The following is a 27,262-nucleotide window of genomic DNA, read 5'->3' on the forward strand; positions in this document are numbered from 1 at the left end:
GAGAACTTGGCAAACAAGAAACAAAGAAAGAAAACCAACCCAAAACCCCCCCATTTCTTATGAAATACTGCAGGTCATAAACAAGATTAGAGTTGACGCTTGGCACGGAGTGGGATGGCAGCCAGCGTTTTTCCCTGAGGTGTGGAGGAGGACTCTTGGCACGGTCCAGTTACAGTCAAGGTTTGCCTGGGGTTTTATTTGTTACTGGTGTCTCGCCCCTCACCCTGGCTTTAGTGTACGACTTTGTTGAGCACAACCTTTCTGGAGAGAGGTCTGTCGAAGACTGGCCGTTACTGTGCTGGAGGAAGAAAGTTGGGTTTTTTCATCACAGTGGTACCTATGGACATTTGGTTGTAGAAAGGGCCCAGCCAGAAGGAACATACAGAAAGGAGAATCGCATTGGAATTGAATCTATTGCCAGACTGCTTGTTTATGTTTTGGTTTAATAGTTTTTTGCAAGTTTGAGGCCTCTGTGTTCTTTGTAGGTGGCGGAAAGGGGTGGGTGGGTGGGGAGGAAGGACAGAGGTTAGAGTAAAGGAGCAGTGGAGTAAATAGTAGTGAACTACCTGGCACGTTTAAGCCTGGGGAAAAATGCATTTAACAGGTGGCGTGGCCCGTGTTTGGCTGTCAGTAAGCCTGGGTTTTCATTCTCCAGCTGCCTGAATATTAATTTGCACTTGTACAAAGTATACGCACAGTGCATCCTGTTGAATGTTGCTACTCTCCACGTCTGCTGAAGAGGTGTATGTGATTGCCCAAGGTGTAAAACAGAGGCTTGGCCTAAATGCCCGCAGATACGTAGGCCATCTGTGAGGGTAGCAAAATCAAATTATGGAAGGGAGTGAAATACAGCAGGTTCCTGTTTGATGTTACCTGAGCTCCTGTGACACCCCTGTCAGGAAGACCTCTTGGGTTTTAAGTCCATTGAGTGCCAGCTGGTGTCGGTTGCGTCCGCTTGCACCACCTCTACCTGCTGCCACCACCGCTAGCCCTCGAGGAGCTGCACAAATGCTAGTGCAAGGCGTGCGGGTCCTCTCTTACACGAGCATAATGCAAAGCCATGCCCTCACAACCAAGGCAGAGCCCAGGGCACCGCTCCCGCCATCCGTGTGGAGCCTACCCCTCTTGGCAGCATCCATCTCCTGTTTCCGTCTTCGTCCTTCTAGGGCTAAACGTACGCGGTGACGCTTACAAGCAGTTTTACTGAGATCGGTGCAATGCACTACCCTCTTCCTTCCAGCTTCTTTTTATTTTTTGGTATCCAAAATAAAACTGTAGTCGGTTCAATTGATGTGTCTCAGCATTCTTTAAAAAAAAAAGGAGAAGAGAAAGAAAAAAAAAAAGAACAAAGCCATTGTTAGTCCTGCCCATTGTCTGTGAGATTTTTATTTAATGTTCTAAGCCTGGAATATTGTTAAATAAACCAGAAAAATAAGTTAGTTACTAGATTATTTGTCTGATGTGTGTTGATATCTGCAGCACTTTATGACTTTGAACTCTTCCGCAACAAGGGGAGGTTATATTCTAAGGTTTTGAAGCTATGCATTTATTTTCCTTTTGATCCTGTAAGTTATTTAAAAAAAAAGCTGTACAAATCTTTTGGATTAAAAAAAAAATGAAGATGAAAAATGTCAGAAGTTTAGATGGTTTCTCTCACTTAAATACGTGTGGTGTTTTTCATTTAACGACATAATTTTCTGTTGTTTAGTTGGGTGGAGAACCAAAGTTGCAGAGCTGTTTTAAATATTGCTACAACGTGAAATAAACTGTGGTGTTATTGCCAAGGGTGGGCCCAGAACACATTTCCAAATTACGCTGTTAAGTCAGATTTATGTTCGTGTTTCTTGACAGCTAATTTGAATCCACAGCCTAATGTTTCCTTTTCTCTTCGGTACAGCTGAGACATCTTTTTGGAGGGGCAGTAGAGGAACTTCGGCTTTTGAGTGCTTTCATGCTGGAAAAGTGAATTTTTAAACAGGCTCTCAAAGTACCTACTTTATGTCAAAAGAAGAAGAATTGCCTTTTGCCACCAGCTAAGTATTTCCAATTCAGGATTAAAATTTGGTGGGCTAGGCAAGGTTTCTTAGGGTTAACATTGTAACTAAAGGGAGTTTTGTGTGACTGACCAACCTTTGCAAGCATTTCGCCTCTCTCTGCCGTCAGGGATTACTGTGAAGACAAAAGGAAAACCCCGAACCAAACTGAAGTTGAAAAGGTGAATTTTTCCAGCAAACCATGTCTGAGATGCCTCGGTTTAAATGAAGGGAATAAAGTTCTGGATTATTTGTGGAAAGGGCATATTATTTTAAGTTCCTATCGCAGCAGTGTATTAGATTCATTTGGAGGGTTTTCTTTAATTAATGTCACGGTGGTCCAATTAGCTCTACAGGAGCATTTGTATGCAGGCAGGAATATTAAAAGCAAAAGAAACACTAATTGATTATTTGTAATATTTTATAGGACTTCTGAAAACTTGAAAGTGACATGTAGTTCATGATTTTGTCCTTTTCGCGTGATGGCTTAAAAAGAAGGGGCTGCCTGAGGACGTCGTTTCTGAAGGAGGGGAAGCGTATGGATTTGAACACAGAAGTAGTGTATTTTACATATTCTATGACAACTGGGTAAAGGAAACTATACTGGAAAAATTGCATTTTAGTCTCTGCACACCATACTCCTTTTGGTGGTCTCCGTTTCTGAGTGTCCTTCTCAGAGGATGATGTCTTTCTGAAGCTCTGGTGATCCCGCTTCTGGTGGTGCAGTGCTCTCCAGTCTAGGCTGTCTTTTTGGCTATGCTGAGAAGACTGCCTTGGTTTGGCTCCTGGTCTGTTACGTTTTGTGGCTTTTTTTTTTTTTTGTTTCTCTGCCCTTGCCCCCCCCAGGCCAAGACTATATGGCCTGTCTCACCGTATTTCCTCCAAATTACTAGTCTTCTGCTAAATTAAAGATGTGTTTTATTTTTAGGGGGTGTAGGGAAATTACAGAAATTGTTTTTGCCTTTTTAATAACATTATTTGGTGCTTTAGAGAGAACTTAAAGATACAGTGTAATTTCACGTCTGCCTTAAAAGCACACCAATAAAGCATGTCTAATGACTTGATATTATTTAAACTGGAATCCCTATAGTTGCTGTATAATGCTGTCACTTTTACATACAAAAGCATTTCCTTTAGGTTGAACAATAAAAATCAATTCAATAGATTTTTACTGCTTCTACAGTCATTTTCAGTGCCCCTGCAGTTGGGTTAAAATGCCACAAGGGAACTGAGTTTACTATAAAAAAAACCCCAGAATACTGTCTTTCAGCTGACCTTGTGTTTTAAAAACTTTTTTAGTGATAAAATTTGATATCTTTTTAAAAATGAAAAGGCTGTTGCAGAAACTGTTTTCAAATGACAGTCCCTCGGACTCTGAAATGTTAATATTACAATTTTTGAGCATTTATATTGACATTTCCACGCAGGGTGGTATTGATTTCCCTTGCTGCCAGAAGAAAAGGTCAGCGTTCACAGAAGTGATGCTGCCATCTGCAATGCTTTGAAGTGGTGATCAGATGTATCTTTTTTCAGAGATGTTGAAGAGACTATTACCTGCTGCACACGTGTGCTGGTTTCCATACATTACAATTAGTACTTATTTTCAGTGACTTTAATGTGCAAAATCCTACTTTGTCTGTCTTGCACTCCTCTGTCCTGTCTCCTCTCCCTGGCTCTGCCTGGGCAGAGCGCCAGGTGGGAGCAGCAGGGAGGAGAAGACCTGCTCCCCAGTGTGTTTTTCTTCTCTTAGAGACAGACTGTTCATTGAGAGCAGGTTAACTCGGTTTAAAATGAGTTTAAACTAGGTCCTTATTCCAGTCCGCTGGGGCTACAGCGCCTGTGCCATGCTGCAAAAAGGCAGGGCCAGTGATTCCTCCCCCTACAATGATGTACACTTGAACACATTGCTCAGTTGGACCAAAACTGACTACGTAAGTGGGATGCTGGGGAATCGGGCTCAACGCAGCTAGGAAAATATGCTTGGAGTCAAAGGCATAATAAGCCGTATTGTGTGTAGTCCTTACTGCATGTTGGGGTAGAAACAGGATCTGTGCTGCTCCGGTTGTTTGGGTTTTTAAGGTAAATATCTTAACACGATACTAGTTTGTGCTCTAGGCTGAAGCTGTGCCTGGGAAATTTTGTGATTATTCAAATACTTCTGTATTTAATGTGGGCATAGAAAAGAGTGTTCTGTGGCATTCAAATAAAGATTTTATATAGAGAATAAAGCTACAGTTCCTATTTGATAGATATTTTGGGGGTAACATGTATAGCAGTTTTACTGTTACAAATACCGTGGCCAGAGGTACATGTACATTCAGCTGACAGAAGGAGTAGGGCAATCCTGGTTTTAAGTACAACAGAGGCAGAAGGGGATACTTTTATTTGAAATAAATTAAGTAAGAAATGTTGTCTTTATGTTAGCGCTTTTAGGTAGAAGACTAATTAAAATGCATCCGTAAATGTTTGTGATAGCATAATAATTTATCTAGATCTATCTGTAGAGAATTAATCCCTTTGGTTTACTTAGTACACTGAAAGTATGACTCTATTTGTCCGTAGCTGCATGTGCATGATGTCATGTTCAACAGTGATTCCCCAAGCAATGCAGAATAAGGTTATTTTTAAAAAGGCAATTTCTTTGATTACATATGATTTTCTGAATATGTCATTGTCCCCAAAGACTTGCAGTCAGGAATGAGAAATTCATCTTTCATTTCTCCAACAGATGCCGCTTTGTTTTTAAATTTTAGACATTTTGTGTCTCTGTGTATCACCCTGTCTTTATAGACACTGCAATTGAAAGGGTTTCATTCTCTGTTCTTCTTTTTTAACGTGCTTTTTTCTCGTGTCATCAATGAGGTTTACACTGATAGGAATTTAGAGTCGAAACAAGAAAGATGTCAAGTCAGCATCAGGAAAGCTCACACCAGAAACATCCTGTCCCATGTCATGAACACTGTGCTCCAAGGGAAACCTTCATCTTCTCAAATGTGGTTTTCTGATGTGTGTGTGTGAGAAAAATAAAGTGCTTTTGCAAACAAAGCACAGTTCTGTTTTCTGGGTGATAGTCCAGTTTGCTGTGAGTTTGCATGCTGGGACGCACTGGGGAGTTTGGCCCCAAATATAGGTTTCTTGAGCACACAGCAGAACTTATATGAACAGAAGGAATTTAGTAGCAATTAAATCTGAAAAAGTCAATTGCTTCATTGATAAGAACAAATAGGAAGTGGGTCTCTCTAGGAAAAATACTGAAATTGTAACAGGAGTCTGCAATGCCTGTCTGAAATCCTGACAGCATTTAAAAATACTAAATGACTACCCTTCCCGTAATCTGACATTTCAGAACTGTGTAAAACAAGTGTTTTACACACTTCCTGGTGTTTCCATGCTGCTGGGGGTGAGCTCTGTTAGCTTCAAAAAACCCTGCACTCCCAAATGGCCAGGGAGGAGTTTTCGGTAATAAGATAGCGGAGAAGAAGGGAAGAACAAGCTCTTACTGTATCCTGTCCTCTAGCACGGGAAGCCCAGCCTGAAATGGCTGGCTGAACGATTTTTTTGACACAGCCTCTCTCATTTACCACAGGCACACATTCACATGCAATCCAAGACCTTGCCACTGATCATAAATCTGGCGGGTCCCAAGGGAGCGAGTGCTGTGGTGAGAAAGAGCCAGTCTTGTGGATGAGTGGAGCCTTCTGTGTGTGGTATGTATCTTTTCTTGCCTCTAATTTTAAGCCCCGTTTTATTTCCTATGCAGGTGGTGTGTACGTTAGTGCTGGGTTTTGCTGTGTTATTTGCTGCACGGCTCTTGTATTCAAAGTGATAACATAGGAGAATGTTATCTGCGTGCTTTCAAGACGTGGTGAAAGTAGGCAGAAGTTCACCTGTGCTGTGTGTGGTTTGCTGGCTGGTTTGCACGAACAGTCGGTTTGAGTATGATACTTCGTTTACTCCATAGTGCTGCCAGTGTGAGACTGGCATTGCTGCTAGGAGATTTCTCCATCCCTGGTCAGAGAAATGAGGTGAGAAAAGAGCAACCTTGTGCACGTTGTATCTGAAAGTATGTTGCAGTGGTGAACTTCAAGCGCTCACATGAACTAGTTCTTTTGTAGTCTTGCAAACAGGCTAACCACCTTGTTCATGCCCTGCCTACTCCACCCCACCTCCCCTTCATTGCTTTGGCTGATGTTCACAAAGATTTCACAGTTCTTTTTGGAGAGATAAATTCACAGATAATACAAGAAACTATTTGTCAGTTGTTAAGAGCATTGCATATGCTTTTTGTGCCTTTTTTGGCAATGCATATTAGAGCTGATGGAAGATAAAATTCTTTATTTACCCAGAGACAGGATCCACGAATGTCTAAAGCAGGTTGTTGTACGCAGAGACTGGTAAACTCTTCCTGCAGCAAGGGGTTCAGCTCGGTCTGCAACGTTGGTCTGTTGGCTGCGCTTCTGGCCTGTCTCTAGGCTGTTTAGGAAAGTTGCTGTGCTCTGCAGAGGGAAAACGGATTCCACCAGAGTCTTTTTCCTGTGTTTTTGTGTTGCTGGAGCTGCTTTGTGGTCTGCACGTGCCTGAAGGAAAGGATTGGGCCAGGGCTTTTCCCCTGATCCTGCTCCTTCCCTGGGCTGGTTCACTGCCCTGGGAAGAGGATTGTGCAGACGATGACACCGCTGGGTGCTAAGTTTGCAAACACGAAGACTACAAATTTATTAATTCATTTGATATTTATTTTTAGGCTAAGATTAAAATCATACAAGATGTAGCCTAAAAAGGAGCCTTCAGACCCTCTGCACTACCTCCTTGAGTTAGGTGTCCAAATATAGATTTAGGGATTTAATCCCTAAAAGCAATCCATTTTGCATCCTCTGCCTTCAGAACCACTGGAAATGCCAGCATCATAAGTATACCCCTTTAAATATATTTTAAATAGTATTTTGCGGTGGGCTGCTTCGTATCCATTTTGTCTTCAGGTGTGCTCCAAATGTTCATATCCATACGATCATTCTGTCTAAAGTGAGTTACTCAAACACTTGAGTCCCTAGGTGTAGGTAGACTTCAGAAGTAAGAGAAATATTTTCCCCCATGACTTGTAAGCTGGAAGTCTTAATTATTCTGTTGTTGAGGGAGGCAATTGCAACTGTGTTTTACCAAAACATGGGAGAACATGAAATGTAAATAATTACATTTTTTTAGGTAAAATTCTGACCGTAAAAGGCTTAAGTTTAAGCACCCCCTTTTCTGCCCTGTTACCTATGTGGTAGCAATATGGAACAGGACCCATGGTATTTCAGTGAGCGTACAAGTGAAAGAACAACCTTCTTTTATCTAGTCATTACTCTGCTCGCTAGGATGTTTCAGTTTCGATGATTTACTCTTAACAAGCATAAAATCAACAGTTTCAGCAGATGTGAATAAGCATTTCTATTGCTTGGTCCTTTCCAAAACAGGAACTTTTGCTCCTTGTTAATGTAAAACAAAGGAAAGAAAGCAAATGGGGGTCTAACGTTATAGGTGGAAGGTTGGGTGTTTGCTTAGTGCTCATGCAGCTGAAGCACCGATGGATTTCAGAGCCAGGTGATGGATTGTGCTTGTGCCAACAGGGCATTTGGGTCTAAAGATGGGCAGATGGTATCCTGCAAAGAATACATGGCCTTTGCTTTCAGGTCAGCACTATGCCAATAAATGTGATACTTCACCTCGAGCATTAGCTGGTTGTGCAGTTAGGAACTTCTGCCGTCGCTCAGTGTCTCTGCTTTTTTGGGGCTGTTTGAAGTAGGACCTGGTTGTTTAGATGATAGAGCAAACTTGCAGCGTTGGAGATGCTGCAACTCAAAGAAAACGAGCTATAAAATGTAATTGCCCCTTTACATCATAAAAAGAGTTGTTTAACAAAATCCCACTCAGTCATGCTTTGGTTGAAGGCGCCGGAGCTTGTAGAAATGCAGCTGAGGAACGTATAGCTTTACTGCCGGGGCAGTTGTGTGGCTGGAGGTCTTTAGTCACACAGGACCTCGTGCATACTCCACCATGAGGCTGTCTGCGTGGGACAAGTTGCACAACCAGAAATCTTATTTGGCTTAGATGTGAGCACTGAAGCAGCCCCGTAAAGTTTTGCAAAGCCAGAAGGCAGGAGGAAGTAGCCACGGACCCTGTGATGTTATTTTTAGAGATATTTTCGTAGTAGACTCGTAATGTATCAGTTTGCTTAGACCATGCAGATACTGTCCCACAACAAATGCTTTACCTGGGGCTCCCTCGCTCAGTGCTGGAGTAGTGTTGAAGTTACATGGGCACTGACGTGTAATTCTTGATTCAACTCAGTTATGGTAAAGCTTTTAGTGCATTGAACAAATAGAGTCTTATGAAATATTTTTATATCTGTGTCATTAAGATTATGTGGTTTTGCCTTGCCTTGCAGACAGGGCAAGAGTCAAGATTTGGGCAGTTATGGGGTAGAAATGTCATAATTATGTATACACACACGAAGCCCCCTCTTGGTGTTTTCAGAAACACTCACCTGCCAGTTTCAAGCTTCCCATCCTTGCAGTTTCTAAATTACAGATGTCATTACAGACACAGTGATTTTGGGTTCATGGCTTTATCGTAGTGTATGAATTACTGCATTAAAGCTGCAGATGTGGTGGAATATAGCAAGGTTTAAATGAGGTTATCGCCAGCAAGGAAAGAAAATATTTGACATATACTAGTCCTAAAGCAAATAACTAAAAAAGCAGTGATATTTTGCTTCATGTCAGGATTGCGTTTAAGAAAAAAGAAATTGCCATATTTTTGTAATAAAATTACAACGTTTGCTTTCCTTTCACCGTATTTGTGCTCTGCTAGGAGAGGTTTGATGCTTCATGGAAAATTCATTGGGCAAGAAAACTACAACCCCCATCCTACCCAAAACACCCTCCGAGTTGTGTAAGGCTGAGTAAGAGTGCTTGGCTCTGATACGCTTCTGCTTTTTGTAGTGTGACTATTTTCTGCCAGAGTGCTTTCTGAGACATGGACATTTCGCTGTCTGAGGGAATGTCTAACCATGATTGCTAACGTTGCTCAATATTTTACATGAGCCTGGAGAAAAAAAACAAAGAGAAACTTGGACCTAAAAAATGCACTGAACTTGTTTCTGAAGGAGGACTTGAGGGAACAGTGAAAACCTTTTTTTTTCTTTTCTCTTGTTGACACATTGGTAACATGGTGATATAACTAAACACCCTCCAACTCGTTGAGGAAGTACTCATCTCCTACAAACTCTGCCCTCAGTTATCTTCCGTGAGTTAGCTTTGCTGGCGTGAGAAAACGAAGTCACGCCAGATGAAAGCAAAGCTCGGTCACCTCCTGACCTCGGATCTCACGCCAGCGTTTCTCACACGCACAAACCAGGGATTGAAGTTAATGAGCTTTACGAGTGTCCAATGAATTTAGGATTAAGTTTTTAATCTGCCACGGTGTGTCTAAGTCGAACGCTGCGGGCAAGGGTTTGATTGCCACCTCTGACTGCCCAGGTGCAGTGTGCCGCAGTGGGAGGCGGGTGATGCTCTGTGTTAGCAATTTGTACCGATAGAACTGATATTAGGGCCCATACGCCAAGTGCTTTACAAAGCCAACCCAGAAGATGCTCTCTGCCCTAGGCAGGTTATTTTTAAAACTGAGACAGGTAGTTCTGTATAACAGTATCTTCACAAACATGTCAGCCTGTCCGGGCTAAGGAAATTAGGGATGAGTTGGCGTCAGACGTCGTTCCTTAAAAAGAGTTCAGTGGTACCATTGCAAATGGCTTATAAAGGATGCGACAGTCCAGATATTACACAGAATGAAAGCGACTTTCTAAGTATAAATAAAACATTATTAGCACTACATTTTTGCAAGCCAGGACTGACACAGTGAAGAGATGAGTTTGTAATTTTTTTTCTGAATGTATCCCAGTGAACAGAGTGCCTGCAGAGCAGTAAGTGCTGGCTTTTTGGCAATTGGGTATAACCTGGATAACTGGAAATGAAACGTTTGTGCTATGAAATGCTTCTTACAGCAGATATGCAAGGGCTTCTTGGACATATTTTTCCAAAATAACATCTTGTTAATGAATAAAGCCATCCACTGTGAATACAGATACCATCTAATCTGCCTGTGGGAGTGCTTTTGTGCTAATTAATGCCACCACCTATATGCCAGTCTTACTTGTGCATTCGTAACTGGAGTTGCTGCATTGCACGCCGTGCAATTTTAACATTAAATAGTCTGCTGAAAATTAGTAGGAAAAAGGTCAAGAAATGCAAAATCCATGTTCTCTTGATGATGCTGTACTTCCTGATTATATGGTACAGATATTTAAAGAGCAACTAACTCGAGTCAGAAGCGAGTTTCAAGAGCTGCAGACGCTGCCATCAGTAGTGCCTGGTAGGCGCTAGCAGAGTTCTTTGCACTTGGTTGTAGGCATGTAACTTTATTCCTCCTGTAATTTCTCATGGGTTCATTTTTGCAGTTGATCTTTTAAAGTCATTATGTGTAATCATCCAGCACTGCAGGGAGGAAAGGGATATTTGAAGATACAGGGAAGTGAGTGTAAAATAACAGAATAGGTGGGCAACATTGTAGCCTGGATTTCAGCTTGAGCATGGCCATTAGGGTCGTACTACAGCGGCGTATAGTCTTACTTGTTTATGCACTAATTTAATGACCTTTATTGGGATTTTTTTCTATTAAGTGTAGTATATCTTCTATCCATCTCTTCCACCTCCATTTTTGAAGTGATTAAAAAAAATCTCCTTTTCTCAATATTTACTCAGTAAAACCAGTCATAAAATGTTCTAGTGAGACACAGGTGAAAACCATGATTTTTTTCCAGTCTTCTAATCCAATTTTCAAAGAATTATTTTTCTTCCTTAAAAGAAAAGCATATACATACCCACATACGTGTAGAGAAAATGATTGTCATTCAGTGATGAGGTCCAGTTTATTCAGTTCAAATTCTTCCAAGCTGCTACCCTCTGCTGTAAAGGACAGAGTCACCTTTACAAGTGCGGTCCGGCTGACAGCCGGCGTGTGGTTTCGCTGAGGGCTGTGGTGACGGGGACCGAGGCCGTGAGCCGCCACGGCGGCTCAGCAGGCAGCGCGTGGCTGGCACAGCCCTTCTGCCAGCAGCGTCTCTGCAGGTGTGATCTGTTGCTTGCAAATGCATCGGGGGCTGTGTCAAAATGGGTTTGCAGCGTGCTGCTCTGGCTTGGCCGGTGGCGGTTTGGAGGGAGAGATGCCGAGACCTCTTCTTCCTGCCGGTCCCTGGCGTGTGCAACAGCAAAAGGACTGGGGAAACGCGAGGCTGGCAAAATGCCCGCGCTCCCTGGAGAAACTGCCGTCACAGGAGCATAGGTGGTGTGATCCTGGTGAGTTGTTCTGGGTGTCCCTCTTCGTATTGACATCGCTGCTGTCTGCCTCGGGTTTGACTGTAACTACTGCTTTTTTTCCTGAACACTTGTCCTCCCCAGGCTAAACCTGCGCAGAGCTGGCTTTGCCAGCGTGGGATAGATACTGGTGTACTGCCGTACTGGGCAAAGCACTCCTCTATAAAGGTTCCACACACATTTGCAGAGCAACACTTGCAGAAGAACAGCTTATTGAGTAAAACGATGTCTGTCTTTTTCTCCAAGCAAAATAGGGAATACCAGTAACTGCGTCTGGAGTAGAGCGTGGGCTTTTGCTGGTACAGCAGCGCTGGTCACAAGCTGCACCAGGGCACAGACACATTAGCCAGATGCTGTAGCGTACCTTGGGAGGCATGTGGTGCTGTGGCCAAAATGAAGGTGGTGTAAGCCTCAGTGCTGACGGATTTTCTGTATGGAAAGTTGCAAAGCTTCAAATGCAATGCAATAAAATAAATGTTGATACGAGGACTCTAGTAGCTGCTGGTACAGCTTGCAGAGACAGGAGGGGCTCACTTTGCTCTCCCTGCAAAGAGCTGCATGCCTTTTGCCTTCTGTATCACCAGTAGTTTCTTCTGGGGACCGAGGGTGAGTGGGCTGCCTGTTTGGACCTTGTGTTACGGGGGGCTGATAGAGATGTAAGGCTGGAGTCTGGAATAGCAACTGCATTTTAGGGTCATATATTTCAAATCACCAAGAAGTCAGCGTGCAGCGTAAGGTGGGTGTTTGAAACACAGGCCTCGTGTGTTCGTGGAAAAAAACTTAGAGAGAGAAATATTGGAAACAGCAGAGAGCTGCCGAACAAGCCAGTGCAAGCTCAGGCTTTTATTCCTCAAGCTCTTTTCTCCCCCCCCCCTTGATATGTTTAAATTGCTAAAATCCTTTATGCTTCTCAAAAAAAAAAGCTTCATTCAAATGATTTTAATTATTTAGCATCAAACGGAAGTTAAACATAGGTGTAACTTTTTGCTGTTTAATGTGAGGTGTAATATGAGGGCTGTAGATAGATAACTGCCGTCCATCAGCTTGGCAAGGTCTGTCCTTTGAGAGGTGGCTCCAGATATATCAGCTGCACTGGAAGTTGATTATCAGCTTGGCGTGAGGAAAATGGGACTATAAGACGTGTCATAAAAAACAAAGTATCTTTTTCTCAAAAAAGAAAAAGGAATCATGCCTTGAAAGAGTATTTCACACCAAATGGGCCGTTGCAGGGCCATGCGATTTGAGCTAGATCCTCTGGTCAGGTGGAACAGAAAGCACGCGTGAAGCCTGTTTGTGTGAGCACTGATGCCTGAAAAGTGCTGGTATTTCTGTCTGACGTCCTTAGAAGGATTGACAGGGTGCACTGTGATGCATCGGCCTGTTTGAACTGCTGGTGAGATCAGATAGCTGGGGGGTGAGGTCATAGCCTGGCTGTGCAGAAGGGCCAGTGTGGTCCCTGCAGCCTTTGCCTCCCTTCTTAGAAGCAGGATGGTTGGGAGGTGTCGGTCAACAAAGATACGCATTTCTGTATGAAATGAGCTTTTCCCTTAAAAATTTGGAAAGCTATTTATAGGAGGTAATTAAATGTAGGAACAAAAATAGGATGTTTGTGTCATACTCCCGGAGCATTATCAATAATGGGACTCGTTTTGTGAGCAGTTGCATTTCTTCAGAGGAGCATGTGATACTGTCTAATTGAAATATTAATAGCAGATAATGACACTGTGGAATGATGGCCTCTTATACAGCGACATACTTCGAGAGCTTTTAATCTGTGTGGTAACTGCATATTAAAAATCTTTGACGATTTTGATGAAGAGCAATTATAGAGCATGCACAGTAGCTGCTCTTTTAAGTTAACTAATTCCCTGAGTCCCGTGAATCTGCATTAGATTAATGGCCTGTAGAATTTCATTCAAAAATAAGTTTTTCACTGAGGAATAAAAACACATAATTTAAAAAAAAAAAAAATTCAAAACAATTAGCTGTCTCTATTGCAGAGCAGCTACCTTCCTTGTGAAAACTTTGGTGCTTATTTTATGAGGAACAAGAAAGATAAAAATTGAAAGAAAATGTGTGAGTATGAGATCACTTCAGCGTGTTAAGAAAGAGGAGTCTGAAAAGAAATCAGTCTTCCTAGAAAAGGACTGTCGTGAGAGAATTAGAAAATTATATATAGTACAGTCGAGACCTTTCTGTACTTGCACTTTCACACTCCATTTGAAACCCCTGACCTGCTCATGTTATCAAAGAAAAGAAAAATGAATGAAATTCCATCTTTGGAAAACAAATGTTGTAGCTGTCTTGAAGACAAAACGTGCATGCCCTTTGTACTTTCTCATTCCAAGTTAGCACTGATTTTTAAGCAGTTTTGCGTACAGAAAACAGCTCCGTTCAGAGGCTCAGGGGGCTTCGGTGAAACTCCCATCTTTAAAAAAAAAAAAAAATTTAAAAAACCCCACAAAGCTAACTTCCATCACGAATTTGTGCTTCTGGAGGCTGGGTGGTGGCCCTGGGAGGTGGCATGTGGCAGCGGGGGGCTGAGCACCTCAGAGCCCCGGGCAGCCGGGGCATCAAGCTCAGGCATCGCCCCGCGCGGTGCAGCTCCCTCCGGGGCTGCGCAGCCCCCTGGGCGTCTGCCTCGTCGACATGCTCTTGTCCCGCACAAGCAAGGTGAGCCTTGCTTTCCTTGGAGCCACTGCTTTGGGCGCATACACTGAGGGGCCAAATGGGCACCCATATGAGTGATGATCTGCAGACAGCTTTTGCCACCGTCTGGACTCTTCACCAGGTGCTGGCTAGCCAAAGAAATAACTGTATTAGCCAGGGGCTGGTTTGAAGGATGTGGAAGTAGGGCAGAGAGGGAGAGGACGGAATGTTGAGGCTATTTTCCATCTTTTTTATTAAGCCAGTAGCACCTGAGGGTTGTCTCACATTAATGTCGATGCTGTAATGGCTTCTGATCATTAGTCGCTTTGGAAGATTTTAATAATATGGAAATGTCCTTTTTAATATTTTATATTTTAATTAATTGCAGGTATCTCAGGGTAGCTTTAAGTACCGATTGGTTTATGTGCTACGCTTCCTGTTAACTAGATTTTTCCCAATAATCTCTAATCACCTTGTACCTCTCTTCCTGATTTTAATTACTGGAGCTTTGTATATGATAACAAGCACTTCAGTTCACAAGTGATTGCACAGTTTTCTGAAGTGAAGTACTCCAGAAACTTTCAATTACCTTTTAAGTTCTGTATACCAACTCGTGACTTCTGCTTACTTGTTTACATTTGATGGAAATACTGTCACGCTGAAGCCATGGGAAGCAAAGGGGACTGTTTAAGTGGCAGCAGAGCATTTTGTCGGCTGGAAGAGGCAGATCTGAATGTGACCTTCAGCTGGATGCTCTTAAGCTTGATTGGGATATGGAAATTACATTCTCTGTCTCTGGGAAGAGAGGAGATGCAGTTTAAACTACTCTTAATGATCTTGCTCACTTCCCTCCCCCCCCCCCCCCAATCTAATATAGTAAGAGAATATTTAAAGAATCGACTTTTCCGATGTGTTGGTTGCCCAGCTGTATCTCTCCATCTGCACTCTGAGCAAGAAGAGATGGAATGATTAATTCAATCTTTTAATAGCATATGGTCAGAATAAGAGGTGTTGGAATTCACAAGCAGTAAAAGTAGAAGCTGTAAAGATGATATTGGGGGTTGTGATACAATATCCTGTACTGTCTACGAATATGATAATACTGTCAATACTGTCTTGAAAATTAAAAATAAAATATTTGGTCTTTTGAAAAGTATAGATCATAGTGCAAAGTATAAATTTTTTTCTGTTGGCTTTTTAATTCCTGTGGTGAGATGCTAAAAAGCAGGTAGCAATATTTCGCTTTTGGTTTGGATTTCCAGTTTGACTATAAGTAAGGAAATCCCTCTTTGCTTCAGTTTCTGCGTATGAAAGTGCTGATGAATATCTGAGTTTCAGCACTTTCTGAGCTTTGGGTACTGTAAATATTCTCCAGACCTGAAGGTTTATGACAGAACCTTTCTTCCATGCAAGGCGTGGGGGCTTGCCTGTGGGGGCTTGCCTGCTCGGGTTGATTTCTACATGAATTGAGATTAAATCAAGAATAGCAGCTGTTTTTGTTTTTTTTTTCCCCTGAGGTCTCTTTGTTGTGAAACAACCAGCCCAGCATTTACAATCTTCTGAAATGAGGTTTCTATATTGCAGCCAGTTGTGACATTTACTCAGTTTGTAATGGAGTAACAGACTTTGCCGATTCCTGTTTTCTTTAGCATTTCAAACTCACCGTTATCACCCTGGTTTTTAGGTCAAAACTATAACCTAAATGCTAATTTTTCACAGGTAGACATGAAATTTTAAAACCTTAGGAGTTCTGTACCACATTTCATGCAGATAACTGTTTGTCAAGTTTTTTGAGATGGCTGGGACGTGGTCTTTCCGAGAGAAGACATTTTCTGACATTACTTATATTTCGCTTTATTTTCTATTTATGGCTTCTTACAAATTGATCACTGGATTTCTGAGCGTGGTATGGAGAAATATTACATTTATTGGGGACTTTTGCAGGAGGGAAAAGTGTCTTTAAATGGCAAATGTTTGGTGAAACTGAAACTTTCCGCTGTTAGATTGGGAGTTAACGCTGGGAAGGCTTTTGTGTGCTCGGGGTATGACTAGGAGCAAGGACTTGAAATGGTTTCTTACATCCCGAGGGATGTAAACTATTCTGAGACGGAGCTGCATCTACTTGTTAGCTGTTTGTAAAAGCTTGGAGCCTGGACAATCTTCGGTTCCTGATACAGAATGAAAAAAAAAAATTTCTAATGTCTCAAACTTTTGCAGGATGGGAAAATTCATTCTGCAGGTACTAGACTATGCAGAGCTATTTCCATTACCCCTATTTAAATCTCCTGGGATGAGCTCCTCTTTTTCATCTCTTATTTCACAACAGGAAAAAAATGTAATTACAGGATGACATGACTTCAAGAGCATTGGGAAGTTTTACATAAAGTGACGTTGCCTGAGGTATTGCACAGTTACACTTGCCCAGAGGGAGGGAGTATGGGAGTAAGTATCAGTAAATCTGTTCAAAAGGTAACCAGATGCTTTTTCTTGATTTAAAGATACACCTGTATATAACTTCCCTATCTTTAGTGTGACTGGAGTGACAGAGAAGCAAGCCAAAGAGTAAGATTTAATAGGTAAATATATAAAAGGAATGAAAGATAAGCAGGGCAGAGAATACATGGCAGATGGAAATATGTCCTTCTCTATTCTTGTGATAGTGTTTTCCCATGTAAGAAATTATATGGGTAAACGGATCCTTTAAATACATGCATATGTAGGGAATGGTTACTTTCTTCTTGGAGCTAGTGTCAAGTTTCTTCTCCTGGTATTTTTAACAAATCCAGTAATCTTTCACATGCAGGCTGTGGCTGTCCAGTACACTGTCAGGGATTGTCAGGATTTCTTCATATTATTGCAACAACTGTCTTGCCCTTATTTCACAAAATCCCGCATTCGATTTTTGTGAAGTGCCTTTTATGAGTGAAGCCGGGCCTCCTCACGTATTGACCACCTCGGCTGAGCCGAATTAGCACTGTGCCCTTCAGCTGCCGCTCCTGTCAGAGCGTGGTGGTGTCCCACACGCCTCTTGTATCAGGCTGTATGGCAGCAAAGCCCTCTCTTCTATTCCAAGCAAAGGCGGCATTTCATGGCCTCATCCGAGTCCCTAGTTGGCGTCTGTCCCCAAGACAAAGTGATTCCATAGTGGAGCAAAATATGCCATGTGTGGTGTAACGCCAGTGGGTAGTCCTGTGCCAAATATTCTTGCACAAGTTTGTCAAAATGTAGTATCAGCCTTTATCTGAAATATCCTTGTTCCTTGAGACTAGTGTTTCTCCAGCAAAAAACTGGCTCAAGCCAGGAATAGCAAGGATGTTTAAGATAAGGACTAGTGTGTGATGGCAGAAGTTGCTCGATGCCTACCTGGAACTTGCAGAGTCGTAATTTCACTAATATAATTTATACTTGTAGATCTAAGGCAACTTTTCCATCTCTTATTTCTTTTTCTCTCTCTCTCCCCCTCCACCCCATCCCAGGGATCGAGTGCTCTCCTATTCCTACTCATTTGGTTGGGAACTTTACTCCCAGAGTGGGTTGTGGGCAAACCTGGATTCCTGATGAATTTTTAGCAGATTTTAATAGTGCACTGTGGTATTTCCCAACTGTCTGATTTGTATAATGGTGTGTTCAGTCTATCTATTTGGCACTCATAAAAATTAGATTCAAATCTCTTATCTTTAGATGAGTTTTGGCTAAAGGAACAAAGTACCTGAGAATGGCAAACATGGCCAAAAGTGAGATTTAGGACTCAGGAACAGCACCCTCCCTTCTACTTTGGCTTTCTTTTACCTTAGGGCAGCTCCATATTTGTTGGGATCAAATTTCCTAATATCTCTCTGCCAAATCAGCCTGAACTTGTATTGTAAAAAGATCAGATATGTGCTTCATCAAACTGTTTTTCAATGCAGCCTTGTTTCCCATTGTCTTAGATAAACCCAATTCAGAAATGGCAAGAAAACTTCCCAGATTAACCACCCTCTTTAGTTTTCTTCATTCCCAGCCTCTTCCCTCTTGGGGAGGCAACATTCAGCTTTTTTTCATGTGCTCAATGAGCCTGAAGCAGAAGGTCTGCGCAGGGTTTATTGGAGGAAAATGTTCTTCACAGTCAGAGCAAAGACAGCTTAAATCAGTTTGGAAAATTACCATCTGTATTGTTTTTGAAAACTGCAATTATCTTTTTCTCTGTGCAGCCCTTCTGACAAGTATAGCAGCATCACAAAGTCCAGGATCAATATTACTGAGGATCCTATTTGACAAATAAACCAAAAGCACTCAGGCTGTAGTCGAAAGATGTGTGAAAATGCAGCTTCCCTTGGCTCTGGTAACCAGGCAGGACTTATTCATTTGCAAACACTCCAGTCATACGCTCTAGAAAACACGGCACTGAAAATACATGTGCAAGTGCAGAGGAAATATTTTTCAGATGACTTTGGCAATAGCTGTAGCTTACCTTTCTACCAGTCTGTGGTTACAGTGCCTTGACTTACACCATCCTCTCCGCACCAAACCACGGTTGATTTCCATCTGTAAGTAGCAGGAGGCCAAGCTGTCTATGCAGGTCTCCTCGCTGGACCTTTTTTTGCCTTGAGGACAATACCACCGTGCAGAGATTTATGATTGAGGTGTATTAAATTGCTTAGAGATGCATCTCTGTCAGCTAAATACTTGGAAGTAGGGGGGAAGGTAAAGAGAGGGGAAAGCGTGTTGAAGCACTTGAAAATGACCTCTTCTCGACAAAAAAGCTTTCTTTTTCTTGTGTCTTTGAGAATCTAATACTCCCTTCTCTTTCCCCTTCCACACCCTGCCTTCCGCACACACTTCTCCCTTTATCTACATTTGTCCTGTCTTTCCAAGAATTACTAGAAGAAATGCAGATAGGTGTGTCATGCAAATGAAACTTTTAGTGCAGCTTTCCCCCCCCCTTCCCATTGTTGCTAGAGAGATCTCTTATCACAGGACTTTGATTTTTGAGTGCCAAAACCTGTTGCTCTGAAAAGCTGCCTTATTTAGGATATCATTATTTTTCTTTAGCAAACAAAAAAATATTTCTTTCAGTCCTGTAATGCTGGTGTAATAACTCTCTTCTTACTACTGTGCCAGTTGATCTTGCATCTTTTTTTAATATGTGGCTTTCTTTTACTATAGTTAGGTCTTGCTGTGGATGCTGGTGCTCCAATCTTGTGATACTGAAGTCTAATACTACTTGTTGCTATCTAATACCTCCCAAGGCTCCCCAATGTGTTCATGAGATGAAAAATAAGAGGAAGGAGGAGCTATTCTGCTTATTAATCCTTTGTAGTACGGCTTTCCCGTGTGTTAAATGAGAAATCCGGGGACGAGTCCTGGAGTCGATTTTGGGAACTTCTATTTCTGGCTTGCCAACTTGCCTGCAAATGTTATCACGTTGTCCCTGTAAGCAAGCTGGCATGCTTGTCAAAAAGCTAAACAAATGCTATAACCTTACAGCAGGATTCAATTTGGGTTTTTTTGGGGGTTGTTTTCATTGGCAATTAAAAAAATTTCATTAGTCTGGCTCAGCAGATGTTTGCTGCTAACTCTGAAGAGATATCACGTGTTCCCGTGTTGATGAGGTCGGGAAGGGATGAGGATAAACATTAGCTCCTTAGCTGGGTGAGCATGCTGCTTTTCTAGTTGGCGTAGCTGCCGACTCTCCTGCTTTTGTGTCATTTGTTGCCTTGCTACACTTCAGCCATTTGTCTGGGCTTGCTGGATACCTGGTGCCTTGGCTTGAGTTACGGCACTGGTTGGGTTCCCAGGTGTCCAGGCAGCCCAGACAAATTGCTGCCGCTGGCCCTGCGACTGCCTGTGCTGTGCGTGTGCGGGAGCTCTGCCCAATTGTGAAAATGTCCGCTTCACAGGGCAAGGGCTGCATGTGTGTTCCCGTGTAGGATATCCCAGCCTGAAATATGGGGCATGCAGCTTTTATGTATTTCCAGCAATGGTAAGTGAATTACTGTTTGTTGGTTCACTGGCACGCAGTGTTTTAGGACCCGTGTGCGCCTTGTGCAATGGTTAAACAAGAAACTTGGTCTTACGGATGCCAGGGGTTTTGCTGTCGTTTTGTGAGTGGTTGTTAACGATCCGTCTTCCCTATCCATAGCAATGTGGGAGGCTTCTTAAATTAGGTCTTCCCCTGGCTGCTGAAATTCTTACAGTCGTCTGGCTGCTGCTGTTCCATTAACAGGACCTTGAGATACTATGCGTTTGTAGGGACACAGTTCCATGGTTTGGTTTCTCCTGCTGTTCTGGTTCAACACCTTTCCCTTCCCATGAGTAATGCCAGGGCCAGCCTGTCTCCAGTACCTCCGTTTCCTCGTGATTCCTGACTTTCACTTCTTCTGCAGAAGTAAAGTAAGACAACAGCTAGGACGCTTGTCACCTAGCTGGTGCAAAATTCCAGTTGTGCTTGGAAACAGATTCTCTCCCTGGGCAAATAAATCACCCTTACACAATGCATCCATTGATTCGAGGTACATTGGACCTGTTGGTCATGTGCCAGTGGATCTGTGTGTACGCATGACAGTTGTTCATGAGTGGAAGGTCTGATGGCTTGCAACTGCTGAAAACCAGCAGGATACCTTTTCACAGAAGGACTAGTCAGGCTGGTTGCCACCTACCTGGTTTCCAGCCTTAAAAACCTTCAGTCTTGATTGCATATTGATGTTCCTTAGGAAAGTGATAGGAAGCAGCAGAGGCAGAAAAGATTTTGGTGTGCAAATTTGGGAAGACCATTTGCATTTGAAAGACCATCTGCCCAGGCTTAGGACAGGTTTAGGACACGCAACTTTTCTGCTGGTGAAAGCTGGTGTCATACAAGGGGAAAAAAAAAAAAAGATTGGTTTATTCCTCAGGACTTGAGTACCTGAAATTGTCCTCTTTCAGTACCTGAAATTAGGATAGTCCTGGAATGACTTTTTGAGTCTGGACCCCGTTTACTCAGTTTCTGCCAAGACAGAAGTTTACAGAGATGTTACTGTAAGGCTCAAACAAAATGCTGTCGCTGAAAGCTGCATGGATTCCTCAGCGGTCTACTGATTGCCTCTCAGAGTAGCAAATGAATTGTTTTTCTACATCTGCTTTGAAAGGGCTCTTAATGGCTATAATCTCAGCACTGCTACAGTGTAAATCAGGGAAAAAGAGTCGGAGTATTTTGGGGTAGGAAAAACTACTCAATAATTTGGTGATAGACTGAACTATATGAGTTCTTTAGCCAACTAGAAAAACTCGATTGTGCCTTGTCCTGTGGCGTTAGATGAGGACTGACAGTTACAGTTTGCCCTCTTTTTCTCACTCAGTGTTGCTATACAGGAACAGCTCCAAACTTGGCACTTGTTACTCTGTCATCAAACTAAATGTTCATTGTGGCTTCTTGTCTTTTTTTTTCCTTTTTTTTTTTCCCCCCATCTGTGGTTCTGCCAGTTACCTTCAGGCATAATATTTGCATGTAAATTATTCGGTTATAGGAGGAAGGAAAAAAAATAACTGTTAGGATTTGTCTGTGGGGGTCTCTTCATCACAAATGCCACCAAAGTCCTGGCGCCAAATGCCCGGTTCAGGAGGTTGAGGCAGGTCCCAGCGTGGCGCCTCTCGGGTGGCCCCTCTGACCTGCTCTTTGGATGCCTTCAGCGGTGCTCGTCTTTCTTGCCTGATAAGGACTGGAGACTGATTGAGACAATCTAAATTCTGCCTTTGGCCTTCAATGTCTTAAAAAGAGGGTTTAATGAAGAGATTAATATGGAGATACTATATTTTAATGTCCACATAACTCATAATGTTCCACAATGCAGATGCTGGATTAATAGGGTAGGGGATGGAACTTAGTAAAAATTTGATGTGATTTGCTTTTAATAAACCTTTAATACTTTTTTCTTCTTTTTTTTTTTGCCTCAAACAGACTATGTTTTAAAGATTACAGAATACCAAAGCAAGCAACTTTTAAGGGGAGCTCGTCTTCTGGGGTTTGCATCATCTGTGTTCACATAGTACATTTCTGCAAAGAACAAAGTTTAATGCCTCTGTTTTAATTTGGCTACTTCAGTTGCCCCCATCGCTACCCCAGAGTTGAGGTTTTGCCGGCAGGAACTGGTCTTTGATATGGAAGTGGTCACTGATATGGTTCTGCAGTCTGTTTTATTTCTCTGTGGTCTTGGCAGTTGCAGAGACGTCTTGACAGCCATCTTTAAGAGTCCCTTGAAAATTAGTATTTTTAAAAATTACAGAATTGCCTTAAATTCTTCGTAGTATCGACTCTGTGTGAGGATGTCTCTGCACATGGAAGTTACTTCAGATTAAGGAGAAATATATTTAAAAGGACAATAATTATTTTAAAATAGCTTCATATCTGGACATATTTATTACAGAATAAATCTGCCTTATTTTTCTGCATTAGCTTAATCCACTTGCAAAGTAGACAGGCTTATTTCTTCCAAATACATTGGGATGCAGGCAGAACCTTCAGCCTGGGAGAAGCCTCTCTCAGACTTTGGCGTGATAAAGCAGCACTTAAGGACTGCAGGCTGGTTTCTTCGAACACAAAGGGAAATTAACAGCTAGTGCTTGTTCAGGGGATTTCATTAGCACCAGGGCTGTAGGGTTCTCATGTCCCACGGTGAGATCACTGGCATTATGCCTCTGTAATTTGAGATCAGTATCTACCTACTTACCAGGAGCAGAGGCAGAGAGAGCTGGGGTGTTTTAAATGAGGTGCAAGAAGCACCAGAGGGAACCTCCCCTGCGTGGCAAAGCCGGTGGGTCTCCACTGCCTCCTGTCCCCGGGGGCTCCCAGCCTCCGGCCACGTTCAGCTCAACCTCTCACACAAAATAAACCAGTATCCGCTGGAAAATCAGGTTGAGCCCAGGTCTGCTTTGAAAGTCTGATACTGGGTTTCATCGTGGAAGAGGTGTTCTCACACTGAAAAGGTGGGTGTTTTGCAAGCTCTACCCGACAGTGGAGTTCTACTGGGAACAGGGCACCGATAGACTGCCTTTCACTGTAGTTGCTGATGTCTTACACACGCAGCCTGTATTTGACCTTGTCTGCTTTCATTGATCTAAGAACTAGCAGCGTCTCATTTTCATGGAGATTCATTTTACATTAAGGTATCTGTCTTCATGGAAACAGCACACCTTTTCTGCAGATTAAAATTAATTTAAGATTAATAAAATTAAAATTAATAATTGAGGGGGTTGTTTTGGGGTGTGTGTGGTTCTGTTTTTTCAGTTTTTCTCTTTGTGTTTCCCATTTCGGATGAAGTGAGCCAATATACTGAGATGTGACATACAGTGTTGTGTCTATTCAAAACCATTCTCTGTGGAAGCTGTATACCGTAGCTGTTGTAAATAAAACAGATACTGGCCATTTATCCATGTGTCCGCAGCCCTCATTTCTCCCTCCCTGGGTGCTTTCTTAGGTCCTTGGAGCTGGCTGCTACACACAGGCCTGTTCTAAAGCTCTCTGTAATATAGGATCTCACTGAATGCATCTCTGCAGTGGAGTCTGTCTGTCTGTCATGCTCTTCATCGCAGGTTGGTAATGTACCTGACTTGAGTGGCTGTTGGGACCAAAAATTGTCCTTTTCTTTGCAGCCCTCATGGATACTTCAAAAGAAAATTACTTAGTGGACTTCAGCTCATGGTTTTGCCTTCTAGATGGCGTTTTGTTTACAAGTACATCTGCACTTGCCACATGCAGAATTCACACATGGTAACTGTTGTGGCCAGAAATGGCCTTTCCCGCTTTAACACCAAGGCAATGCCAGTGCTCCTTGTGTGGATTTAAAGCTGTTCGACCCCTCAGGAGAGGCCTCAGAATGGGTTTCACAGTGTGGGCTCGGCTGGACGAAGGAGTATTTGCTTTGCAAGAGCTCCTTTTTCAGTCTTAAACTTTTTGAGCTAACAAACCTGAACCGGGAGGTAAGAACGCTGGGTATTGGTGTGGTGAGGTTGTATGTAGCCTTTTTTCTCACTGGAGTGCTAGAGTTACTTGGTGAAACTACAGAAGCATCGCGGAGAACCCAGACCTGTGAATCTCTGCCAGAGATGGCTCTGAGAAGGCCCTTTTTGTGAACATACATGCGGTTTCCCTCCTCAGCATCCCATCAGTTCTGGGGCTGTTTTTGTTTCTTTTTCTTGTAGTTGCTGCCTTTGCTGTTTGTTTCAGATTTGTCTGCCATCTTGCAAAGAGTTTTGCCCACTTCCTGGTTAAGAGACCTGTCTCCTCTCAGCACGCCTTTCGTACAAGGCAACGTGTTCATGTTTTCATGTGTAAAATGCCACCCAAGTTGAACACTGGGCACATACTGCTCCCCCTTTTTAAGGACACAAATCATTCAGACAGCGGTTTTCACTCCGTGGCTGAAAGGACTTGAGATTATACGTCCCTGCCAAATTTCAAATGTATCTGGTCATGCTGAGGCACAAGGGCTGTTCACATAGAGGTGACAACAACTTGTATCATACTAAGAACATTTATTTTTCGTCATCTTTAAAATCTTTATCACCTGTCCGCAGTTTCAAAAACTGCAAAAACATTTTTCTTTTCTTTTTTTTCTGCTTCACTGACAGAGAACAGACCAGGAAATCATCATCTAAAAAGGCCAAGTCTGGTAAAGTAATAAACAGTTAAAAAAGACTACCTGGAGTGCAAAATTTTCCCAAGCATTTAATATCAGGTCTAGCTTTAATTTCTAGGCTTAACTATTGAAAAAAATGTGTGCATTTTACTTAGAGTTTGTTATGATAAATATTTTTGGTGGAAATTGCAAGACTGCTTTTGTAACTAACTTGAGCCCTCAGTGAAGTTTTATTTAGCTCAAATTATATCTATTAGGACACAACATGCATGGGTATCACTGTAATAGGAATTAACTTTCAAATAATTCTCACTCTGCATGGATGGGAAGAATCAGAAATTCCTGTGAATCGTGCTGGAAAGAACTACATATTTCAGAAAAGGTGAAATCTGGGTCCTTTTTGAAGTTGCTATGAAGAAAGCAAGTATCAGCACTAGTTCTGTGTCTCAAAACCATATAAAATATGAGCTTGTGTTGTACAACAAAGCAATCCCCTAAAAACCTAGAAATCAAAATAGAAAGTCCTTTGATAGATGAAAGTCGTCGTCTTCTTAAAATTCGTTATCTATAACATTGCCTATGGACACTGCACCGTGGCAAAATGAAATGTTCAGCGCCGTTTTCCCTGTACAAATACCTAGCAGCTTCTTCTAAAAAGCAAACAGAAATTCACCTCAGTCGCCTGAAGACCACACGGTGCTTCACACAAAAGATTCGCCACCTCATCAAAAATTCATATGTGATATTTGACCGAACTCATGCCTCCCGCAAGTAGTTAAGTTAAAATGCCTTTGCTCTCCTTTGATGGGAGGGCTCCCGCCATCTTGAAGGGGTGCGTTGGGCAACCCGCGGCCGGCGTGAGAGCTCACGGGTGGGATGGTGTCTGCCCCGCCGGGGCCATCCCAGCCACTCTTCAGCTCACTCGGTGGTCGAAGGGCTGCAGGAGGCGTGGGCCGTAGGTCTAAGCAGCCCCTAGCAGAGGGGGTTTGTGGAATGTGCCCTACCTGCTGGGCTGTGTGTTGCTCTGGGTTGAGAAGCGCTTGTTGGGGTGGAGGCGGTATGGGGCTGGCCGTGGGCGTCAGGGATGCTGGCTTCTGCGGGAGAGGGCTGGGGTGGGTGGGAAAAGCAGGTGGGGGTTTTCCTGCAAAAAATTGCCCCCTCCTTCCTTTGGGGGCCAGGACCCTGTGATTTTCAACAAGGGAGTGCTCAGTTATGCAGGTAAATTAGGCTAACTGGCCCCTTCCCTTGGGATGCATCATCTTTGACTGAGCTGTTTGCGGTTTCCCCTGTGTTACTGGTAGAGGCCTGTCCTTCGTCATTCAAGAAGTTTGCAGGATATTGTGCTGCCGATTGGATTTTTTTCCCTGTATGTATGAAGTAAACCATCCCTGAGCTGACTTGTAACAGCTGTCACCTTACTCTGTAACAAAGTTAAGGTGAAAATTTTAAAGGACAGATTACTGCAGGATTACAAAATGCATGCAAATAGAAATGAGAAACTTTCTGAACTGGGTGTTTGTCTTTCGTGTCATCAACTTCAGTCTTTCGTGAACTGTTAATACTGGAAAACTATAGTGCAGTAAATAATGGCGGATGCTCTGCAGTTTTTATTTCCACACAGAGTTTGCTTTTGAGATTGTTTACTGGCCTGGCTTGAGTGGTCTGTCAAGTGTACGCCTCTTTAAAATACATCTTAACTTCTTAATCGTGTTACTATTGGGAACTAACCTTCCGTTATTTCTTTTTCTTCATATAGTTTTCCCTACACAAAATGGAAAGGTTGCTATAGTGACTGGAGGTGCTAAAGGAATTGGTTACCAAACTGTGAAGCATTTGGCACAACTTGGCATGCACGTTATAATAGGTAAAGTCATTATTTTCTTGATATATTTTTTGTTTCAGAAAGTATTTTTTTTTCTTTTAAGGAGTATTTTCTTTCCAGCATAAGTAAAGATATGGCAGGGGAAGGTGGGAGAGGGTTTTTCTAGCATTTAGCACAAATAAAGATTTGATTTGTTTTGCTTTGCAAGATCTTAAAGAAAAGTGGATGGGATTTTTTTATGCAAAACTTGGAAGAGTTGGACTACCTTATATAAGAAGTAAACAATAAGGTCATGAAAAAGACTTAAAAATATGGGTATTACAAAAATATTTTATTATCTTGTTACTGAGGATGGACTATGCTTCAATGTTAGGGTGCATGTGTTCATTAAGAAGAAAACTAATTAAAGCCTCGAAGGAATATTCCAGTGTGTAGTGGGGGATGATCCATGTTATAAGGACAGAGGAAGCCTTGTAACTTCATCCATGTAAAAATTGCACATTCACTTCTCAGTTTGTCACTGTAGGTGGCCTTTGTAGGCAAGGCAAGGAAATAAATACCCTGAGAGATTCATTCATGTCACTCTGAGATGGGCTGGACAACTCACCTTCTGGAGGTGCCTGTTTCTCTCCATTGATGATAAAGAGTTTATAAGGTGACTGTGTTAGACTGAGACATCTGAAGTTAGGATAGGTGAATTTCTGTAGGAACTTTAACTAGATTTTTACCTAAAACACTGTAACTTTTACACCATAA

At 42.4% G+C, this 27,262-nt stretch overlaps 1 protein-coding gene across 1 annotated transcript in view; it reads left to right on the top strand.

Moving 5' to 3' along the window:
• DHRSX (dehydrogenase/reductase X-linked) overlaps window positions 1-27,262 on the top strand; it is a 172,435-nt gene that overhangs the window by 11,205 nt on the left and 133,968 nt on the right. The window contains 1 exon segment of the mRNA XM_076358422.1: window positions 26,441-26,548. Within this exon segment, the coding sequence (XP_076214537.1) occupies window positions 26,441-26,548 (108 nt within the window).

Source organism: Aptenodytes patagonicus, chromosome 1 (assembly GCF_965638725.1).
Source record: "Aptenodytes patagonicus chromosome 1, bAptPat1.pri.cur, whole genome shotgun sequence".
Lineage (NCBI taxonomy): Eukaryota > Metazoa > Chordata > Aves > Sphenisciformes > Spheniscidae > Aptenodytes > Aptenodytes patagonicus.